General features: G+C 33.1%; 3 protein-coding genes across 3 annotated transcripts in view; 1 reads left to right on the top strand and 2 right to left on the bottom strand.

Annotated features, from left to right (window-relative positions):
* LOC133205763 (E3 ubiquitin-protein ligase E3D-like) overlaps window positions 1-4,072 on the bottom strand; it is a 10,014-nt gene extending 5,942 nt beyond the window's left edge. The window contains exon 1 of the mRNA XM_061341630.1: window positions 3,910-4,072. Coding sequence (XP_061197614.1) covers window positions 3,910-4,013 — 104 coding nt within the window. The 5' untranslated portion in view covers window positions 4,014-4,072. The remainder of the gene's footprint in view (window positions 1-3,909) is intronic.
* A 2,965-nt stretch (window positions 4,073-7,037) lies between these two features.
* Window positions 7,038-7,700, bottom strand: LOC133172298 (uncharacterized). Its single transcript, XM_061307160.1, has one exon. The coding sequence runs from the start codon at window positions 7,698-7,700 to the stop codon at window positions 7,038-7,040; it is 663 nt and encodes a 220-aa protein (XP_061163144.1).
* Window positions 7,701-13,867: 6,167 nt separating this feature from the next.
* LOC133172300 (D-2-hydroxyglutarate dehydrogenase, mitochondrial-like) lies at window positions 13,868-18,926 on the top strand. The gene is made up of 7 exons (XM_061307163.1): window positions 13,868-14,193; window positions 14,516-14,713; window positions 16,004-16,197; window positions 16,796-16,964; window positions 17,489-17,775; window positions 18,191-18,362; window positions 18,520-18,926. Exons 1-7 carry the CDS (start codon window positions 13,944-13,946, stop codon window positions 18,768-18,770), a joined length of 1,521 nt encoding a protein of 506 aa, XP_061163147.1. The 5' UTR covers window positions 13,868-13,943; the 3' UTR covers window positions 18,771-18,926.

Below are 18,926 nucleotides of genomic sequence, written 5' to 3'. Positions count from 1 at the left end.
GGTTAAACTACAAAAGAAAATAGTGGTTGGGACTTTCAAATCACTTTGAATTATCTGTGGTATTCGAAATACCAGAGTTCAAGATACTGAAGTTTAACTGTATTAGTGTATATAAAACTTTGTCTCTTTATAATGGCCTAAATTTCCCCTGTGGCATTGGAGAAGTCAAAAACTGGGAAAAGATTACAGATGACACATGCTAGACATACAGATGGATAATGCACACTTTTTGATTAAAAAAACTCACTTGAGCCTTTGGCTCAGATAAGCTAAAAAAAACTACTCTGGCATTATTACTGTTAACATTGCAATCACCCAGTAACATTCATGACAATTATAGTAACAGGGTTGTCCCTAAGAATTAAAATAGCAGGGGACATTAAAAGGGTAGAAGGGGATCTGGGGTTCCTCTGTGAACAGGGGATTGAGGAGGAATACCAAAGTAACTGGGGATTATGTAATTATAGGTGGGGAAATTCCCCGGCCCCCGGGTCTTAGGGACATCCCTTGTAGTAAACTTTGTTTTTAAAAAATATGCACTTGACACTACATTCAGTTATTAGTAGATTCCTTTACATCCTCAGTGAGAATATAATATCATTAAGTTACTAATAATGTATTCTCACCAAGAATGAAAAGAAATCTAAATTTGTCTGAATATATTTTAGGCTTATAAGTGAGTGGGTCTAGATTCCATGGAGATTAAAAATGAATCTACATAGTAGAGTTTTACAGGTCTTAGTCATTCATAGGGGATGGTTATCTCAGATAACATTTGTAGTCCATCATACTCTCAAACTGAAATTTCCACACTAGCATGTGGGAATATTTGTTTTTAGATGATACGTTACCATGATTTATATGTGACTTCAATAATTAATTTTCTTTTATTCATAGTTTTATCCATAAATCATTTCTCAAAGGTCATCTGCTTGCAAAACAACTGCAAATAAGGGATCAAAGGTTTACATGTGAATATTATAGGAAATCTTTAAAAATCTTCTCAAGATACTAGGCCATGATTAGTCATATGATGATAGACAAGCATCCCCTGGTAGTGCAAATTCAAATTTGTTCAAATTATGGCCCCTCAGGAAGAAGGGTTGAGTCAAAAGGGGATCAGAGTTGAAAATTTACACTGGAATATGAAGGACAGTCTTAAAAATTCTCCTCAAGATCCTGGGCATCTATGACATATAGTCATATTAATATGCAAGTATCCCCAGCTAGTGCAAATTCAAGTTTGTTCAAAACTTGGCCCCTGGGTTAGGGTGGGGTCATAGTACAGGATGAGATTTTTACAAGGGATTCACAAAAAATTAACCAAAAAAAAAAAAAAAAAAAATCAGGTATTACAGTGCCACACTAAATCATCATTCCCAAGTAGTTTGGGTTCAAGTTTCATGTTCAAATTATGGATGTGGGGTTATGATCATGTTTTTCACAATGCATACCCTGGGGTATACTGTTCAACAGGAAAAAAAATCTTTTATGGAAAAACTTCTCAAGAACAACGAGGCTTTGTTAGTCTCGTTCAACCAGATGCTTAGCTGTCTCCATAGACTCCAACGAGCAGAGTTTGCTGCTTGTCGGAGTTTACAGAGACTGCCATCCGCATCTGGTTGACTAAGGTTTGATGGTCATATGCATCCCTGTGTTGTGTGGAACATATTCAGTAACATCAACATTACTTCTGGCTAGGAGTATAGGGTCAAAAAATTTCAGTGGGAATGAAGAGGGAAAACATCTTGATAAAATATTGTAAAGAAAATAGGAAGGCTAAGGTGACTTGGGTGAGTGTTAAGGTCCATAGGATTCTTTTTCTGAAGTAATATTTTTTTATATTTATCGTACTAAATGTTAGTGAATTTTTTTAATTGTATTATGCAATATCTGATATCTCATAGCAACTTCTTCTAAGATAATAAATATAATGTTATTTTTCAAATTAAATACAAACATATAGCTAAACAGCACTCAGATCACTCAGATCTCTGTCCTTTCCTTTCTCTGAATAAAAAAGTCACATTCTACATTAAACTCATTAGACTAGTTGCTATACCCACCAGGGTATCTTTTTGTGAATAATAAAAAAAATGTTCTCAGAAATTATTGTAACAGGAAGGGAGAAAATATGGACCAGACCAGGATTTGAACCTAGGCCCCCTGAACTCTAGACAGCTGCTATAGCCTCCTCCCTGACATATCTTTCACTTAATTTTTCACTTCCAGGGCATGGGAAAGGAGAGTGGTAAAAAAATACTTTGAACCCCCTCCTCTTTACTATAATACTTTTATAGGGATTCAATATTTCCAAGCCATAATATCTTGAACCCCTCTAATCTCTAATGGGAGTTCAATATTTCACAGTCATATAAACTTGATCCAACCACCTCATTACAATAAAATTAAAATGTAGAGGGGGGTTAATTTTGCAACCATATCTTGAACTCTCTCCTTTTAACTATAAAAAAAACTGAGAGGTACTGTGAGCACTGAGCTCACAAAATGATACCCAAAATGATACTCCCATTTGAGTACATGTATAATGGCAAAGTCTGTGTATTGCTAAGGGATGGGAAACCCAAACTATCTCTCCAATACAAACGAAAAATAGAGGTGCACAATGGGACTAGGTAATAAAGATTCTGTGAAAGTTTCATAAAATTTTATTTGGTGGTATAGAAGGAGTTTGGGATAAAAGATGGGTACCCCCGTGCTGTAGAAAGAATGGCAGTGTCCATGTTTTGCTATTGGAAACCCCAAATATCTGTTCGATTGAAAAATAAAATAGAAAGTACACAATGGCAGTATGTAATAATGATTCTATGAAGTCTCATTAAATTTCATTCAGTGGTATAGGAGGAATTGTGGATAAGATATGGGTACCCCAAGTGTAATGGATGTATGGAAAGACGTATGAAAGGACATATGGAAGGATGGACACCCCATCACTATACATCCCCCACTATTCAAGAGGGGGATATTAAAATTAATGGAGATTTAGTATTTCACGGCCATAATATCTTGAACCCCCTCCTCTTAACTATAAAATGCTAATGTGGGTTCAAATGACCATATTTCACAGTCATAATATTTTGAACCCCTCCTTTTAACTGTAAAAATCTTATGGGGTGTCAATATTCACAGTCATAATATCTTTACACCCACCTTAATTAAAATAATATAAATTCTATGGGTTCTATATTTTACAACCCCAATATCTTGACACCCCCCCAAAAAAAATTCTGGAGGAGGATAAATATTTCTCAACCATTATTATATCTTTAATTCCTGTAGAATTCTAATGAGTGTTGAATGTTTTGAACCCCAACCCCCTTCTAATCAGAGTAATCCACTCCACATCCCCCTCCCCTCCCCCCATAAAAAATATTTGAAAGGATTTGATATGTTTTTGTGAAAAATTGAATACAAGGTCAATGTTTTAAAGCTATAACCATAATATTTTAAACCCGAGGTTCAGCATTTCATAGGGAGAGCATTATATCACAGCCAAAAAGTGAACCTGGGTTCAAAATATTATGCAAAATATTCAAAAATTTTATATCGTAAATAATTTCCCCATGTATTAACATGGAGGTCAAGAATAACTCCAAAAAAAAAAAACGTCATACAAAAAAATGCATGTAGCTATAAACAAGTACAGTAACTTAAATTGTAAGATACTTAAGGCACTAAGATTCTAAGGACTGTTCTGAAGTTCAATTTGTAAAAGGACATCCTGTATTCCATAAAGTTTAATAAGAAAACATGACCAAGCAACACAAGAATTTTTATTTTAGCAATTCATTTAGAAAATGAGGATATTATTCAAGATAAAACAGTAAAACAAAAGATAAATATATCGATTAACTATCCTTTGTTGGCAATTTTGACTTTGAGATTTACCTATGAGATAAGAGATGAATGTTCAAATATCCCATTGTCTGTTTATATTCTGCAAAAAGTCTGACATCCCGACACTCCAGCAGTTCATTTTCCATCCGCTCCATTATTATTATATAACATCTAATTCAGAAAATTGAGCAATAGTACAGTTTATTAATAATCAAGCACACACGTTGAAAATTTCATGTGTTTCCTACAACGGGAACTACAAACTTTGAAAAGCTTTTAAAACCGTTCACGTTTAGCCCCCATATATCCGGAATAAGTTCAGCTGGGTGCACCCCCCTTCCCTTAATAAAAAATATATCGATCTAACAATCAAACAATTGAGTTATGTAGTATTTAGGATACATATTCAAATTTTAAAGAAATCCTCGTAAGAGAAGACCAGGCATACACATGGTTAACGGACTTCTAGGTCACAATTTCGAAAAAAAAAAAATGACATACATGACTTAGTGAACGACTGCGTACTTACTGTAATGAAGTCACGCGCGATGTTGGGGCCATTTTACAATTTAAGTTTATGGTCTTGGGGCCTGATCTATTAAACCCATCGGTGATTTCAAAACAATATATACTCGCAATATGGATAATTTTGGTATGAATCAATAGGTTTTGAATAGAACTATCCGATTCCAGTCAGAAAATAACATTTACACTGTAAATAGATTTCATACAAAATGTAGAATTTTATAGCACAAATTAAAGATATTTCATGCGTGTAACGCGTGACAGTTTTTAAACAGGAGCGCGAATTTTTCTTGGGTAGAGTGTTCGAAAATGAATCTACAGTTCTCATTTTCTCACAAATCAGGAACAATCCATTTGTCGTTTGTGATGTCGTTAACGATTTTGCATTCAATGATGGCAAGAAAAAGAAAGTGATAGTTTTTACGGAAAAAGAATCTGTAACGCAAATAATTAAAAACATGCATATGAATATAAAATTAAATTTACTCGATAACCAAAAAAGTTCAAATAGAAACAAATTAAAACAGAATAATGTGCATAATCGAAGCCATGATATATATTAAATTGGAAGCATCCTCAGGTAGTGCAGATTCAAATTTGTTCAATTCATGACCCCCAGGGGTAGGATGGGGCTACAATGGGGAATCAAAGTTTTACATAGGAATTGCTATAGCTGTCTTATGTGATGTAATTTAATATACTGTTGTTTCACATATAGGAAATGATATCCTCTTTTTCTTTTTATTCAATTAAAGTTTTCTTTTCTTTCTTCTTTTATTTTTGCTGATTCGGAGAGAAATGCGGACTTGCGTTAGCTTAATCTACACCACGCTCTTCATGGCTCCAACTCCTGATAAAAAATACTCTAGAATTATTAAAAATTAACGTAAAAAGCAACTTTTATGCAACCACCACTACAAATAAATATAGAACTACGCATATAATACCAGAGCTGCATATAATAACAGAACCACAGAATAAAACAGAACCACAGCATGTAGTAACGGAACCACAACATATAATAACAGAACCACAACATGTAATAACAGAACCACAACATGTAATAACAGAACCACAACATATTATAACAGAACCACAACATATAATAACAGAACCACAACATATAATAACCGAACCACAACATATAATAACAGAACCACAGCATATAATAACAGAACCAAACATATAATAACAGAACCACAATATATAATAACAGAACCACAACATATAATAACAGAACCACAGCATGTAGTAACAGAACCACAGCATATAATAACAGAACCACAACATATAATAACAGAACCACAGCATGTAGTAACAGAACCACAACATATTATAACAGAACCACAACATATAATAACCGAACCACAACATATAATAACCGAACCACAGCATGTAGTAACAGAACCACAGCATATAATAACAGAACCACAGCATATAATAACAGAACCACAACATATAATAACAGAACCACAACATATAATAACAGAACCACATTATATAATAACAGAACCACAACATATAATAACAGAACCACAGCATATAATAACAGAACCACAGCATATAATAACAGAACCACAACATATGATAACAGAACCACAACATATGATAACAGAACCACAACATATAATAACAAAACCACAACATATAATAACAGAACCACAACATATAATAACAGAACCACAACATATAATAACAGAACCACAGCATATAAAAACAGAACCACATTATATAATAACAGAACCACAGCATATAAAAACAGAACCACATTATATAATAACAGAACCACAACATATAATAACAGAACCACAGCATATAATAATAATAGAACTAAAACATATAATAACAGAACCACAACATATAATAACAGAACCACAGCATATAATAATAATAGAACTAAAACATATAATAACAGAACCAAAACATATAATAGCAGAACCACAACATATAATGTTTTAAAATCCACATATACGTAAGTATGAAACTACAGTATACAATTACGAGAAACCATAGAATATAATTATTAAATCACTGCATATAATTGCAAAACCACAGCACATTTTATGAAACCACAGCATATACCGTGATTAAATTTTAGATAGCTAGGATGTTCTATACTATAGTATCATAGATTATAAACTTTGATTTTTTTTTATATCTTACATGGAAATCAGCATCATCCGTGCCTTAGGCTTACTTAAGCTTTTCTGATCAAACTGTTTCTTTGTCTGTCGTCTGTTAGAATACATTGTAGATTCAAATGTACAGAAATCCCTAATACTTGGGTGTGGGAATTTAAATCTTAATAGAGATATGTTGGAAAATGCATTAAATCTTCTCAGCAGTGAAGCAAGGCTGATGATTTCCAAATTTTGAACTAAGCACCCTATGTAGTATAGATTTAAAACTTGTTCAAGTTACGACTCCGTCGGGGTCGAGGATAGTGCTGCAGTAGGCATTCTTATTATTAATAAGAATGGAAATTAATTTATTTTTTGAGAAACAGGCAGCTGTAAATAATCACAAAAATATGCAATCTTTCTCGTTTTATATTCCAAGTACCACAGATATAAATACATGTAAGTTGTTGTCTTTGTAAAAACATACACGTTATTTTTAATTTTAAAACAGCTTGATTCATTAGATTTTAGTAGTTATGTCTCTCTCTCCCACCGAACAGTTTTTGAATAATGAGAAGATCGAAGATTTGCTGTAAATCTAGAGAAAAGGGACTGCACGGGTACATGCCACCTTTGAGTGGCTCCAGTTTCCAAGGAAACTTCAAATATTTGCTCTGATGGGTCAGCAAGTCTTTGAAAAGATGCTTGTGTTTCTTTACTTTTAGAATTGATATCAAAAGTTACATTTCTGTTTTTATGATCTTCACTACGTGTTTTTCCAGGCATTCGACTGATCCAAACGTGATCATCGTTGTTTTCGGAAATATTCTTTTGGATGGAGGGAAGTATGTTCTTTGGGCGACGACGCGCTAATCTTTCTACAGCTGCCCTATTTGTTTCAGAGTCCGTTAGGTTTCTCTCCACCAATAATCGCCTGATTTTACATTCCTTTTCTAACTCTACACCCCTCTCAACCAGTTCTTCCATTGCACGATTTGCTTTAGCTTCGTTGTAATTTTTCTGGCGATCCAGAATTTTGCACAAAAGTGATAGGCGTTGCTCCTGTTGTTCGTTTAATTTCATAGCTCGTCTCCGAGTTTCGAAGTCCAGCTTCCACAAAGCATTCCTAGCAGAGCCCTTTCCACATGGCATTAATTTGTTTTCTAATACAATTCTTTTATTTAATGTTTGTGGCATGATTTTAAAAAGTATTTTCCTCTGTCAGAAAATGGAAATATCCTATCTATAAGACACAGTTACACTGACTGCGCGTAAAAGAAAAAATTAATTGCACACAAAATAAGTGGTATCCTATAGATGATTGCTATTGAAATAATACCGAACTTTAAAGTTGAAAAAATTCTCTCGGATTGCACATATATATCTTAATCATGTAGTGATATTCAGGCCTCTTGGCTTCCATTATTTCCGATCTTTTGAACAAACGAATTGTCGCTAGACTTAGATTTGTGAAGTACAACTCAATTACACGACTTAAAACCAGGTTTCCACACAATGCGTCTTTTAAAAAATGTTTTTAGTGTATGTTTGCACGAGTAAACTTTCTATTGTCAATATTTAAACATCGTAGGCCAATATTGACTTTAAGAGAGGCTGAAAGTTAAAGAACAGAATACAAAGCGATCCAGTTTCGCTTTGAAAAAATCTAACTTATTAAATAATTGTTCGTATGATGCATTGTAAAGCACACTTCCGGTATACTATAAGGTGGACCAGGGCTACGTTTCCTTTTCAGACACTTTTCACAATCTCACGTTGACAGTTCGATTTCAAAACCAGAAAACAAACATATGTTGATAATGGTTTGCTTTGTTTTGTTGTTTGATTAACATAGATTCTTGTTCTTTCGAAGCTTTAAATTTCTTGTGTGTGAGAAACTGAAGAATTAATTAAATGCATTTCTTGCTTTATGTATCTTTTCTATCATAACCGTATTAAAACATCACAGCAAGCCATGTATTCTAGTACAGAGTGTCCCTAATGAGAAAAATTAATTTACATGAATTTTGAGATAAAACGCACACCCGGTTCACAAGCAAAGTTTGTAAATGTTTATTTGTGCCATATTAAATGACTTGATATTTTTTTAAAAATATACTTTGAGAATAAAGGGCGATCATATGATAAAAAAAGAAATGGTTACCATTCTACCAAAAGTGTGACAAAAAAAATTTCACTATCCAGGCACAGTCACACAGACAAACAGATAAATATCAAAAACAAAATGTTGGATAAAATATAGCATCTATATAGTAAGTTATGCTTATTTTGTCCAGAAAGAACAATTTAATAAGTTTATATGAAGTTTTCACGCAACCACTGCAAATTTACCTTCAATATGATACTTTCACTGGTTTGAGATGCAGAGAAAATGCAGACAATACTTAATTGTACATTACGTTCTGGAAACCAAACAAAGGATTTTCTAAAGAAAAACAGAAACAAGTAAATATTCATTTAAAAGTTTTCCTGACAGTAAAAAAGTGTAACAAGTTTACTGTAAATTTTCAAAAAACTGCTATAATTTCGAACTTGCAGCATTGCTTCTCCGTGTTCAGAATTACCACCATTATTATTCTAAAGTGCAATTAAATATGGCAATAGAGGGTAAATTCTCGATTTCGATGATTTCACAAAATTTCACAAATCTTTATAATTTCTAAAAATTGACCAATAAAACATCACTGAGTTTACATTTATTTAGAAGATTTTTTTTATCTTAAGATCTTTTGCTTTTAAATTTGTTTTTAATGGGTATATCTTTGTAATATTTTTATAAATACAATGTAAAATGCAATTTTAAGCAATTAATACATGTAAATAAAAAAAAATTGCAAGAAAAATTTCAATTTCAATTTACACCTTTGTGAACATTGCAGCCAAGCATACGATATTGTATTCCATTTTTGCTTAAATAAGTATAATAGTTACTGTTTGGCAATACAGATGTTCAGCAGTCTCTTTCCTTTGACTGTATGGTTTTAAAATCTTTATCTGTGTTGCACTATGTACCGACACTGATAGTAAAAATATCTATTCCGTCCCCCGTAAGTACTACAGTACAACTGACACTTGTCGCCGATCGATAGGCCTCCATTTTCATGATTACCACAGAGGTTACATATCCCCCTACAGGCAGCGCCCTCAAAAGATTTTTTCTTGTAGGTCGTAACTCCAAAAATCATCATATTCCTGTCTTCCATGCTTTGTTTCTTTGCAGGAAAGATTAATGAAATTTCAGTTTTTTTCTTGGCAAGTTCTTTTTCGAATTCATCAGAAGCCTTCCATATTTCAGCTGACGTCACAATTATGTGAACAACAGTTAGTAAGTAACAAATACAGACTGGTTTCATCCTAGAATGAAAATAAGTAATTATAGAAAGTATTTACCAGGTTTGTGTGAACAACAGTTAGTAATTTTTTTTTCACTTTTTTTCATAGTAACCGGGTCATCTTTTGATTGGTAGTGTGCTGTAGATGTGCAATAAGATCCAGAAATTCTGATTGTCACCCGGGGGGTCGATTGCTCGTCGTCTATCCGTTTGTACTTTTTAAAAGGAAAGGCTTTGCATGACAAGACAGTAGCCTTTAATAACAGACCACTGTCATCAAAGGAGAAAAGAAGTAGATAAATAATATCTGCTTTTAAATAACACCTATTTTTTGTAAGCACAAAGCATCATGAAAGTGATGATTTTTTTTATTTAAAAATTTCTTATAAAATGTTCTTTATAAAAAGAAAATTTCTTCAGAAATAAAATAAGAAATTACATACCTTAATAAATCTATCTTTCTGTTTAGAAAATGAAATAAAGAATTCAATTTTTTTCTATATATGACAGTCGCAAGGGGTGTAGTTTGTCTGGCGCTTTTTTTTTTTCAAAGTTATAAGCAATATAACTAATATTACAATACATCATTTAGGCCACAGTCTGTAACATTTTCATTAACTTTTACCATGAAGTTTCCAATTTCCTACGTACTTAGCTGGGATTGGATATTTGAGTATAGAATATTAGCGGTGTCGTTTTCTTTAACTTTTTACTATGTATTTTAAGCGTATCTCGTGATAAGTTGGCTTTGAATGGAAGAGTCTATTCTACACTCGTAGAGGGTTGGCCCAAACTTTTAATGGGAGAATCAGATTAGGGTGAAACTCTTCCTTATATGGTGAATTCTATAATTATTTTTAAAGGCAAACAAAATCAAACTACTTATTTTATATAAGACGATATACTGCAACAATTTATTGCTCTGGGTTCACAATTAGGCAGTGTGTCCAAAACTTTAAAAACTTAAAATAACAGGTTTTACCTATTGCTTATGCAACAATACAATCTGATTTAAAAATCCGATCTTTGTTTAACTCCGAAAGGATCATCAAAATTTCGGAGCGAATCAAAGAAATGATTTTAATCAGATTGGCAACAACTATGCCTTTCAATCTATCGGAAATAAGAGAAGTAAATAAATTCTATTTTTCTATACAAGAAAGGAATCGAATATAGTACTTTAAAAAAGTAAGAAAAATATATTAAGTAACGTATTTTGCAATCATATTGCAGTTTTGGGTAGAAATTCAATGAAACATTCTTATTCTTTACTTTTAAAGAGCTTTTTAAAAAGCATTTTAATTTCTTTCAATAACACTCTATCTTGTCGATGAGAACCTAATCCAAAATTCCTAATTAAATCTGAAATATTAAAGCGAGTGAGCTATAGAGAGACGTATGCATGTTTGCAATGCACGACAGTGAAAAAAGTTTCCATTTAGTTGAAACTGTTTTAGTAAGTTGAGGAAAAGAATTAATATAGCACAGTGAACATCACTGCAGATTCAGTAAAGTTTTCTTATTCAAACACCGACTGATCCCTACGGAAAGTCGACTATGTACCCCCCCCCCCCCTTTATAACCAGATTACCCCCAAGGTAAGTAAGTAAATGGTTTATTATAGTGACATGTGTTATGAACAATTACAACAGTAAATATACATAAAATTTAAACACCCGGCCCATCGGGCCTATATATGTCACTTTTAACAATACAACATTCAATTAAAATACAGTGGTATTACGCATTGCGTTCATTATACAATGTATATAATAGACTGTCTGTAAGTATATGCTGAGTACAGGAAATCTGCGGTTTATCTAGGAAAATTTATTAAAAGAAAATTGGTTTTGTTTAAATCTGACATATATTGATTGTAGTTGGTTTAAATCCAATACTGGTTAAAAAGATTCCTCTAAGATTTGAATATGAGGTACAAGGATTCATCTTCTACACTATTTGAAGAACAACATAAAGTACATGTTCCATCAGATAAAGCCTCCCCTTATACCGTCCTGTGTCAATTCTTATAGGTAACACACCACATATAAATTGCGGAAGTATAGAACGATGACACTTTGGAATATCCATAGTTACATATTTCTCTGTTTGAAAATCACTCTTTACAGCTCGGTAGGTTCTAAGTTTTGGGACGTTTTAAAATAGAGTTCTTCATTCCAGACAATTGTAACACTCAACTTTTGAGTATTTTTGATTTATTACATATTTTTATTCAGTTGCATATAAAGCTTTGTGTTTAATGAAAATGCAAAAACATTTATAAAATTCAATTATAATTTTACTTTTCTAAGTCATCAAATTGTATTTATAGTTCACATATATATAATCTTGCTTTCCTTAAAATATTCTACAGCATCTATGGAATTTTATTTGTGTGAACTCAATGTCAACAGATGGATGAGTAAGTTACAGACCATGCGATTTGGGAAATTAAATGGAAAGAAAAGGAATTGCTTATTGTCAATTTCCCACAATCTTGTGAAATAATCAGGATAGATTTATGATAAGTTGAAGTTATCACATTATATACAGGATATATGTTTGGATGCCAGAGACGCTAAGTATATATGGAGCTCTCTATGGCACGAAAATGCGGGAGAATGAAAGTTTTAGCATTTTTTTTTCATAGGTTTGGAATGAATTTTTTTTTTGCAGTGAATATTTTGTAACACTTATTAACCTGCAGGAAATCATATGAATACATGGTATGAAAAAAAGAAAGGAAATACATCCAATAAAACATTGCTTTCATCATACTGAACTAGTGAAAGAATCAATTTAAGAATTCAGTCATTCTCTGTAAGCACTTAAAAGTTTTTGGTTTATATTAAATCGGACTTTTTTGAAACTTCATGCATATGTTTGCCTTTATCTTTCATACTTAACCCAATGATGATTTGCTTCTTTTGTGATTTCTGTTTCCATGGCAACGGGCCTAAAAGTTAAAAAAAGAGATGCGCTTCTGAGACACTGATGCCCCCGTAAGACAACTCAAGGCCGAGGTTAAAGTGTTTTTTTTTCCAAAATGTAGGTCAAATACCAAGGTTAAGGTCAAGAATTAAAAAATGTTGGTACCCAAAGAAAGGTCTTTTCACAAGGAATACTACGGAAGCCGGTAGGTACCACATAGAAAAAATACTTTATCTGGCGGCCGCCAGATAAAAAGATCTGGCGGTCCCTAGATAACTTATCGGCCGCAATATAATTTTCAGATAAATAGATCTGGCGGCCGCCAGGAAGTTAACTAGCGACCGCCAGATAATTTTCTGGCAGCCGCCAGCTATCATGTGGCGGTCGCCAGTTGTTTATGTGGCGACAGCAAGAAAATTATCTAGCGGTCGCCAGATAAAAAAAAAACTACCGGCTTCCGTAGAATACACCGTATGAACTATGAAAGCATCTCTATGAAAGTCCTAGCACCAATTCAATTAATATAGCAAAGGTTAAAGTGGTTTTCAAAAGTAGTTCATACTCCAAGGTCAACTGATGGCCATGATGTCAAAGATATTGTACCAAAGGAAAGGTCTTGTCACATCTGAATTCAATATATATCTTGGTGGAGTTCTTGTCCAAAAAAAAAAAACTCAGTGAAGTAATAATAATAAAAAATAAAAATTTAAAAAAAAATCAACATCATTTATATCCTTTCATATAAAGTGAATCGAAAAAGGTATAAATATAATATATATAAAAGGAAATATGAGAAACGAACAAGTTTCTTTTTTTTTTTTTTAAGTGTTAAGCGCTAGCCTAGCGCTTCTGGGTGAGACTGAAAGTCCCTAGAAGTTAAGGTCCTGAATTTCACAGGTCCTACAATAGCATTTTTTCAGATACTTGTAGTTTATTTCAGAAATCTTCATGGATATTTTTAGTACTTTTTATTAGATCGAACCGCTTGTAATTAAATTACGGTTTTTCCTGTTCCGATCAAGAAAACTTAAAAGTAGTGTCTTCAGTAAGTTTCCGATATATTTCTAGGACGTAACAGTTGACACTGTGACTGTAGAAACTTGTTGTCAGTTTAGTTGAGATGTAACACGTTGTCAGCAGTTTAGTTGCGCAAAAAATGAATACATTTACACGATGCTGTGCGTTGAACAGAACAAAGTTTCATCGAACAGTTTTAAATAGACAATTTCAGACTACAACGAGAAGGTTATTGGAACTTACAAGTGTTCGTTATCCAAATGTGAAAAGGGGAAACTATGGCATTGTTAAGGATAGTGACGTTTCTGAGTTTGAACGACTAATTCCAGGAAGAGTGTTAACAGATTCTCTAGAAGGATACAATATAGACTGGTTGAAAACATGCAGAGGTGATAGTATCTGTGACCTACATTCTGCCTCGTGTCAAATTCTCGAATACTGATCATGCTGATAGTCATGTTTTTTAAACGATCGTAAATTTATGAAAAAGATACCATGGAAAAAATCTTTTTTATCCCTTTCTGTAACGCACTGATTATGTTCACACTGGTAGAGTATATGCAGTTTACCCCCAAAAGAGCAGCTGTTGGCATTCCCATGTAAAATGCTGAGAATATGTATACAAATTCAATAGTCCTAATCCAGTGGAAAAATATATTTATGGTATTGGAAATTCCATTATCTTTTTAGCAACTCTTTCTTCACTGTTAGGTGCTAGTCAAGTTGTGTTGAGACCAAAGTCCACTGAGGAAGTCTCGGCCATATTGAAATATTGCAATGAGAGGAAGCTTGCAGTTGTACCCCAGGGAGGGAACACTGGTCTTGTTGGTGGAAGTGTACCTGTGTTTGATGAAATTGTGATCTCTACACAACTGATGAATAAGATCATCAGTCTTGATGAAACATCAGGTTCGTAAAATTTTCTAAACTTGTGATGTCTACATTTGAGATTTATGTTTCATATTTGCTAGTAAGTTTTGAGGAATCATATTGTACAAAAGACATGCAGTGCTTTTCATTTCTAATTATTCCTCTTATTATATAGTTATATAATATGTAGGAAGGAGTGGTTTATCAAGCATTCTTAGTATTTTTTCAACATGCATGGAAAAAATCCAGTGTTCTTGTTTCATAAATCTATGATCAACTTTTCTTACAGTATTTTCCTTATCTTAGGTTAATGGAAATGAAACATTACTCATTCACTTACTGTACACAAAAAACAAGAATGAATGATATCTTGCAAGGTGTAGAACATGCATATACAGTTGAACTTCGGCATCTTGAACACTGATACCTCGAATACCATGTCGAAGTGATTAAGTCCCAAATGCTTATTCTTTCAGTATTTTACCCTAGATATCTTGAATTCTTGGAAATCTCGAAGTTTCTTCTTTGTCCCATCGAGTTCAAGATAACAAGGTTTGACTGTACCTTTGTCCTGACAATGTAGTTATTGGATATTCAAATGATATACTGAGTATTAGATTAACGAGGCAGAGTCTAATTCCAGTGCGCATGTCTTTGCGCAGCTTTTTAGTTTCATGCAGTCATAGATGCAACATAACATCTATCCTAAGTATTGTAATTTTAATACAAATTAACATTATATTACATTATCTGTGACTTTTATGGGTCTTAAAATGTGTTTTTAAGACAATAATTAGGAATAAACGCTGAAATGGCTTTCACGACGTCACTGTTTTCTGGTTCTGTAAGCAATGCATGACGCTGAAGAATGATACATAATTCGTAATATGGCAAATTTAGAGGTATTGGGCATTGGAAAAAAATTAACTTTGTAATAATTCCTAGACCAAACCAGATGGTAAACTTTTTTGAGTTTTCACAATTTGGTGCCTTTTTACAATAACTTTCATGTATTTGACTGAAAAGGAAATCCCTAGGGCAGAAATACAAAAAATATGGGGAAAATATGATAATTTGGCGCTTTTCCAACAAATTCCCATAGGGTCCAATAGTAAAATTTGACAACTTTTGAGATGGCCTTCAAGAAATCGGGAAGGTAAACATATGATTTTTATATCTTAAAATAATTAGTATAATAGTAAAAATTCATTCAAGAAATTTTATCAAAATATCTAGGATAGAAGTAATTAGACTCAGCCTCATTAAATGATTTATGCTCAGAATTCATTGCATACTTGTAGTTGTACCACATTGTATTTATGTTCTCAGGGACATTGGTTTGCCAGGCTGGATGTGTACTAGCTACAGTAGAAGACTATTTATCCAACTACAAACTTACCATTCCTGTTGATCTTGGTGCAAAAGGAAGCTGTCATATTGGAGGCAATGTAGCAACCAATGCTGGAGGGATAAGACTACTAAGATATGGCTCACTACATGGCAATGTTTTGGGACTGGAAGCAGTGAGTACTGTGGAATCATTTTAATTTTTTGGGGTCAGTGTTTGTGGGCAAGCAAAATTCTACTGGTTCATGGGGACATAAATTCATGGGTTACTCATTTATATGGTTAATACAATGAAACAATACATGTATGTTGATAAAATAATCGTTTGTGGGGATGTAAATTTGTTGCTAAGGGTGACCTACAAAATCCACAAATATTGATTCCTCATGAATGATGATTCTACACTGAGTACTTGAAAATTTACTTTACCGACTACATGAACCATATGTGTAGTCAGGTTTTTGATTTCAAAGTCCAAGACAGAGAAGTTGTTTGAGAAAATTAAAACTCTTGGATAAGTGAAGTATACAATCATGACATGGGTGTTGAAATACATGTATTTTAAAAATATTGTTTTAATTCTTTGTGATTTTGGGGAAGCTTTTATTGTTTGAGGAGTAAGAAACCTTGCACTTGAGTAATTATCTGAGCTAGGAAGCAAACTGTTGATAAAAATTTTCTGTGATCTATATACATAGGCACTGCACTGCTAAAAATTTTACGTGAAATGCTAGTATGCCAGCACAACTTGAACTTGTTATTTATTCATTGTAGGTTTTGGCTAGTGGTGAAGTGGTTGACTGTCTCTCTACACTGCGGAAGGATAACACAGGATATGACCTTAAGCAGTTGTTCGTTGGATCAGAGGGAACTCTGGGAATTATCACAGCAGTGTCCCTCAATTGTCCTCAGAAACCTCAAGCTGTCTCAGTAGCATTTTTAGGTACTGTACAAGACTCTGTGAATACTATTTTTTCTCTCCATTTGCATGCATATCTTCATCATAATAAATGTATATTTATAGAAAGAGACAAATTAGACAGAAGAAAAATGACCTTGTTCTGTATATTATCCCAAGATAAAGATTCTGAAGTTCTTAGAAATATTTCTTTGGACCCATCCCTTCATGTCCGAGTACAGTGTACTTCTTCTTATACACATGTATAATCTTTTGATTAATCACAAAATAACTTGTTAAGTTCCCCAAAATGTTATTGATACAGTTGAACTTCAATATCTCAAACACCAATATCTCAAATACCATAGATATGTCAAAGTGATTTGGAAGTCCCAACCCCTTATTCTTAAGATATTTTACTCTGGATATCTTGAATCCTCGTATATCTTGAAGTCTTTTTTTGGTCCCTTTGTCTTTGAAATAATGAGGTTTGACTGTACTTTGAATTTTTAACACTTTTTTAAAACAAAAATAAATGATAACTAAATATATCTAATTTCTCTCTGTAGGATGTGAATCCTTTCAAACAGTGTTAGATATATTCAAAGAGAGCAGACATCAACTTGGAGAGGTTTTATCAGCCTTTGAATTCATGGACACTCAGTCAATGACTGTTGCTAAAGACAACCTCAGGCTGAACAGTCCCATCACAGACTTCCCTTTCTATGTCTTGATTGAAACATCAGGATCTATTGGAAAGCATGATGAAGAAAAACTCAATCAATTTTTAGAGAATGTTATGAGTTCTGGTCTAGTTCAGGATGGAACAGTGGCAACAGAACCTACAAAAATTCAAGTGAGCATATTTAATGAATGATTAGTTTACTTATCCAACTGATCTGTCTTGAAAAATGGATATGTGGAATACCAGGGATTTGTTGGTGAGGTCTCAAAACTACAATTAAACCAAGTAACAAATTTAAGTCCTCAAAATTTTGACTATCTTTTTCATCTGTCACATTCAGTTCTATTACATCAGTGTTCATGTTATGAAGTATTACACTTGTAAATGAAAGTATTTAATTTTGCTTAACCTATCAAGTAAACTTATAGTAATACTATTTAGACTAAAGTTAAGGGATGAATTGATTAATCCGTAGGAATTTTTGGATTTCATACAGTCATAAATTGATTCAAGATAGCAAAATTGCAATTATATAGATAAAAGTGTATGAGACAGACATTTACTTCTAAAGTTTATTATTTTGTAGAATATTTGGTCTTTGAGAGAGAGACTTGCAGAGGGACTCCTACATGATGGATATTGCTACAAGTATGATGTATCTCTACCCCTCCCTTCTTTCTATGATTTAGTGGAAGCAATGAGAGAGAGGCTGGGTACCATGGTAACCAGGGTCGTAGGTTATGGACATGTTGGTGATGGTAAGGGGGGGGAAACTGCTGTGTAATTGATTACCTGTTTATTTGAAAGATTTTAAAACTAAGATTTTCAATCAGCATTGCACTTTAAATTGAAAACTGCCAAAAATAACAAAATAATTGAACTACCTGGCATATTGATGTTTTGTTTCCATTTCAGGAAATCTTCATTTGAACATGACGTCACCTGAATACAGTACAGAAGTGATGGCTAAAATAGAACCCTATCTGTATGACTGGGTCGCAGACAAAAAGGGCAGCATCAGTGCCGAGCATGGCCTGGGATTTAAGAAAAGAGACTTTATATACCACAGTAAATCTAAGTCAGCAGTAGTCTTAATGAAAGAAATTAAAAAGACTTTTGACCCAAACATGATTTTAAACCCCTATAAAGTATTACCTGACTTTTGAAAAAATAGTAACTTATAATAATTGAATGGCATTCATCATTGCTTTACAGTAACTGTGATTACTTTCTGCAATATTTTGATTTTCAGTGAATTATTAATAATCCTTAAGATTGTTTTGTGATTATAATTGTTATAATAAAATCACTGAACCTGCAAA

Source organism: Saccostrea echinata, unplaced genomic scaffold (genome assembly GCF_033153115.1).
Source record: "Saccostrea echinata isolate AGI-Se365-2 ecotype Australia unplaced genomic scaffold, CSIRO_AGI_Sech_v1 ptg000054l, whole genome shotgun sequence".
Classification (NCBI taxonomy): Eukaryota; Metazoa; Mollusca; class Bivalvia; order Ostreida; family Ostreidae; genus Saccostrea; species Saccostrea echinata.
This window is presented reverse-complemented; position numbering and strand designations above follow the sequence as displayed.

Bases quoted from the DNA above. Each gene is read 5' to 3' on its own strand.
- LOC133172298 (XM_061307160.1), bottom strand. From the start codon at position 7,700: ATGCCACAAACATTAAATAAAAGAATTGTATTAGAAAACAAATTAATG.
- LOC133172300 (XM_061307163.1), top strand. From the start codon at position 13,944: ATGAATACATTTACACGATGCTGTGCGTTGAACAGAACAAAGTTTCAT. The intron at 16,198-16,795 runs GTGAGTACTGTG...TATTCATTGTAG, and splicing joins ATGTTTTGGGACTGGAAGCA to GTTTTGGCTAGTGGTGAAGT. The intron at 16,965-17,488 runs GTACTGTACAAG...TTCTCTCTGTAG, and splicing joins TGTCTCAGTAGCATTTTTAG to GATGTGAATCCTTTCAAACA.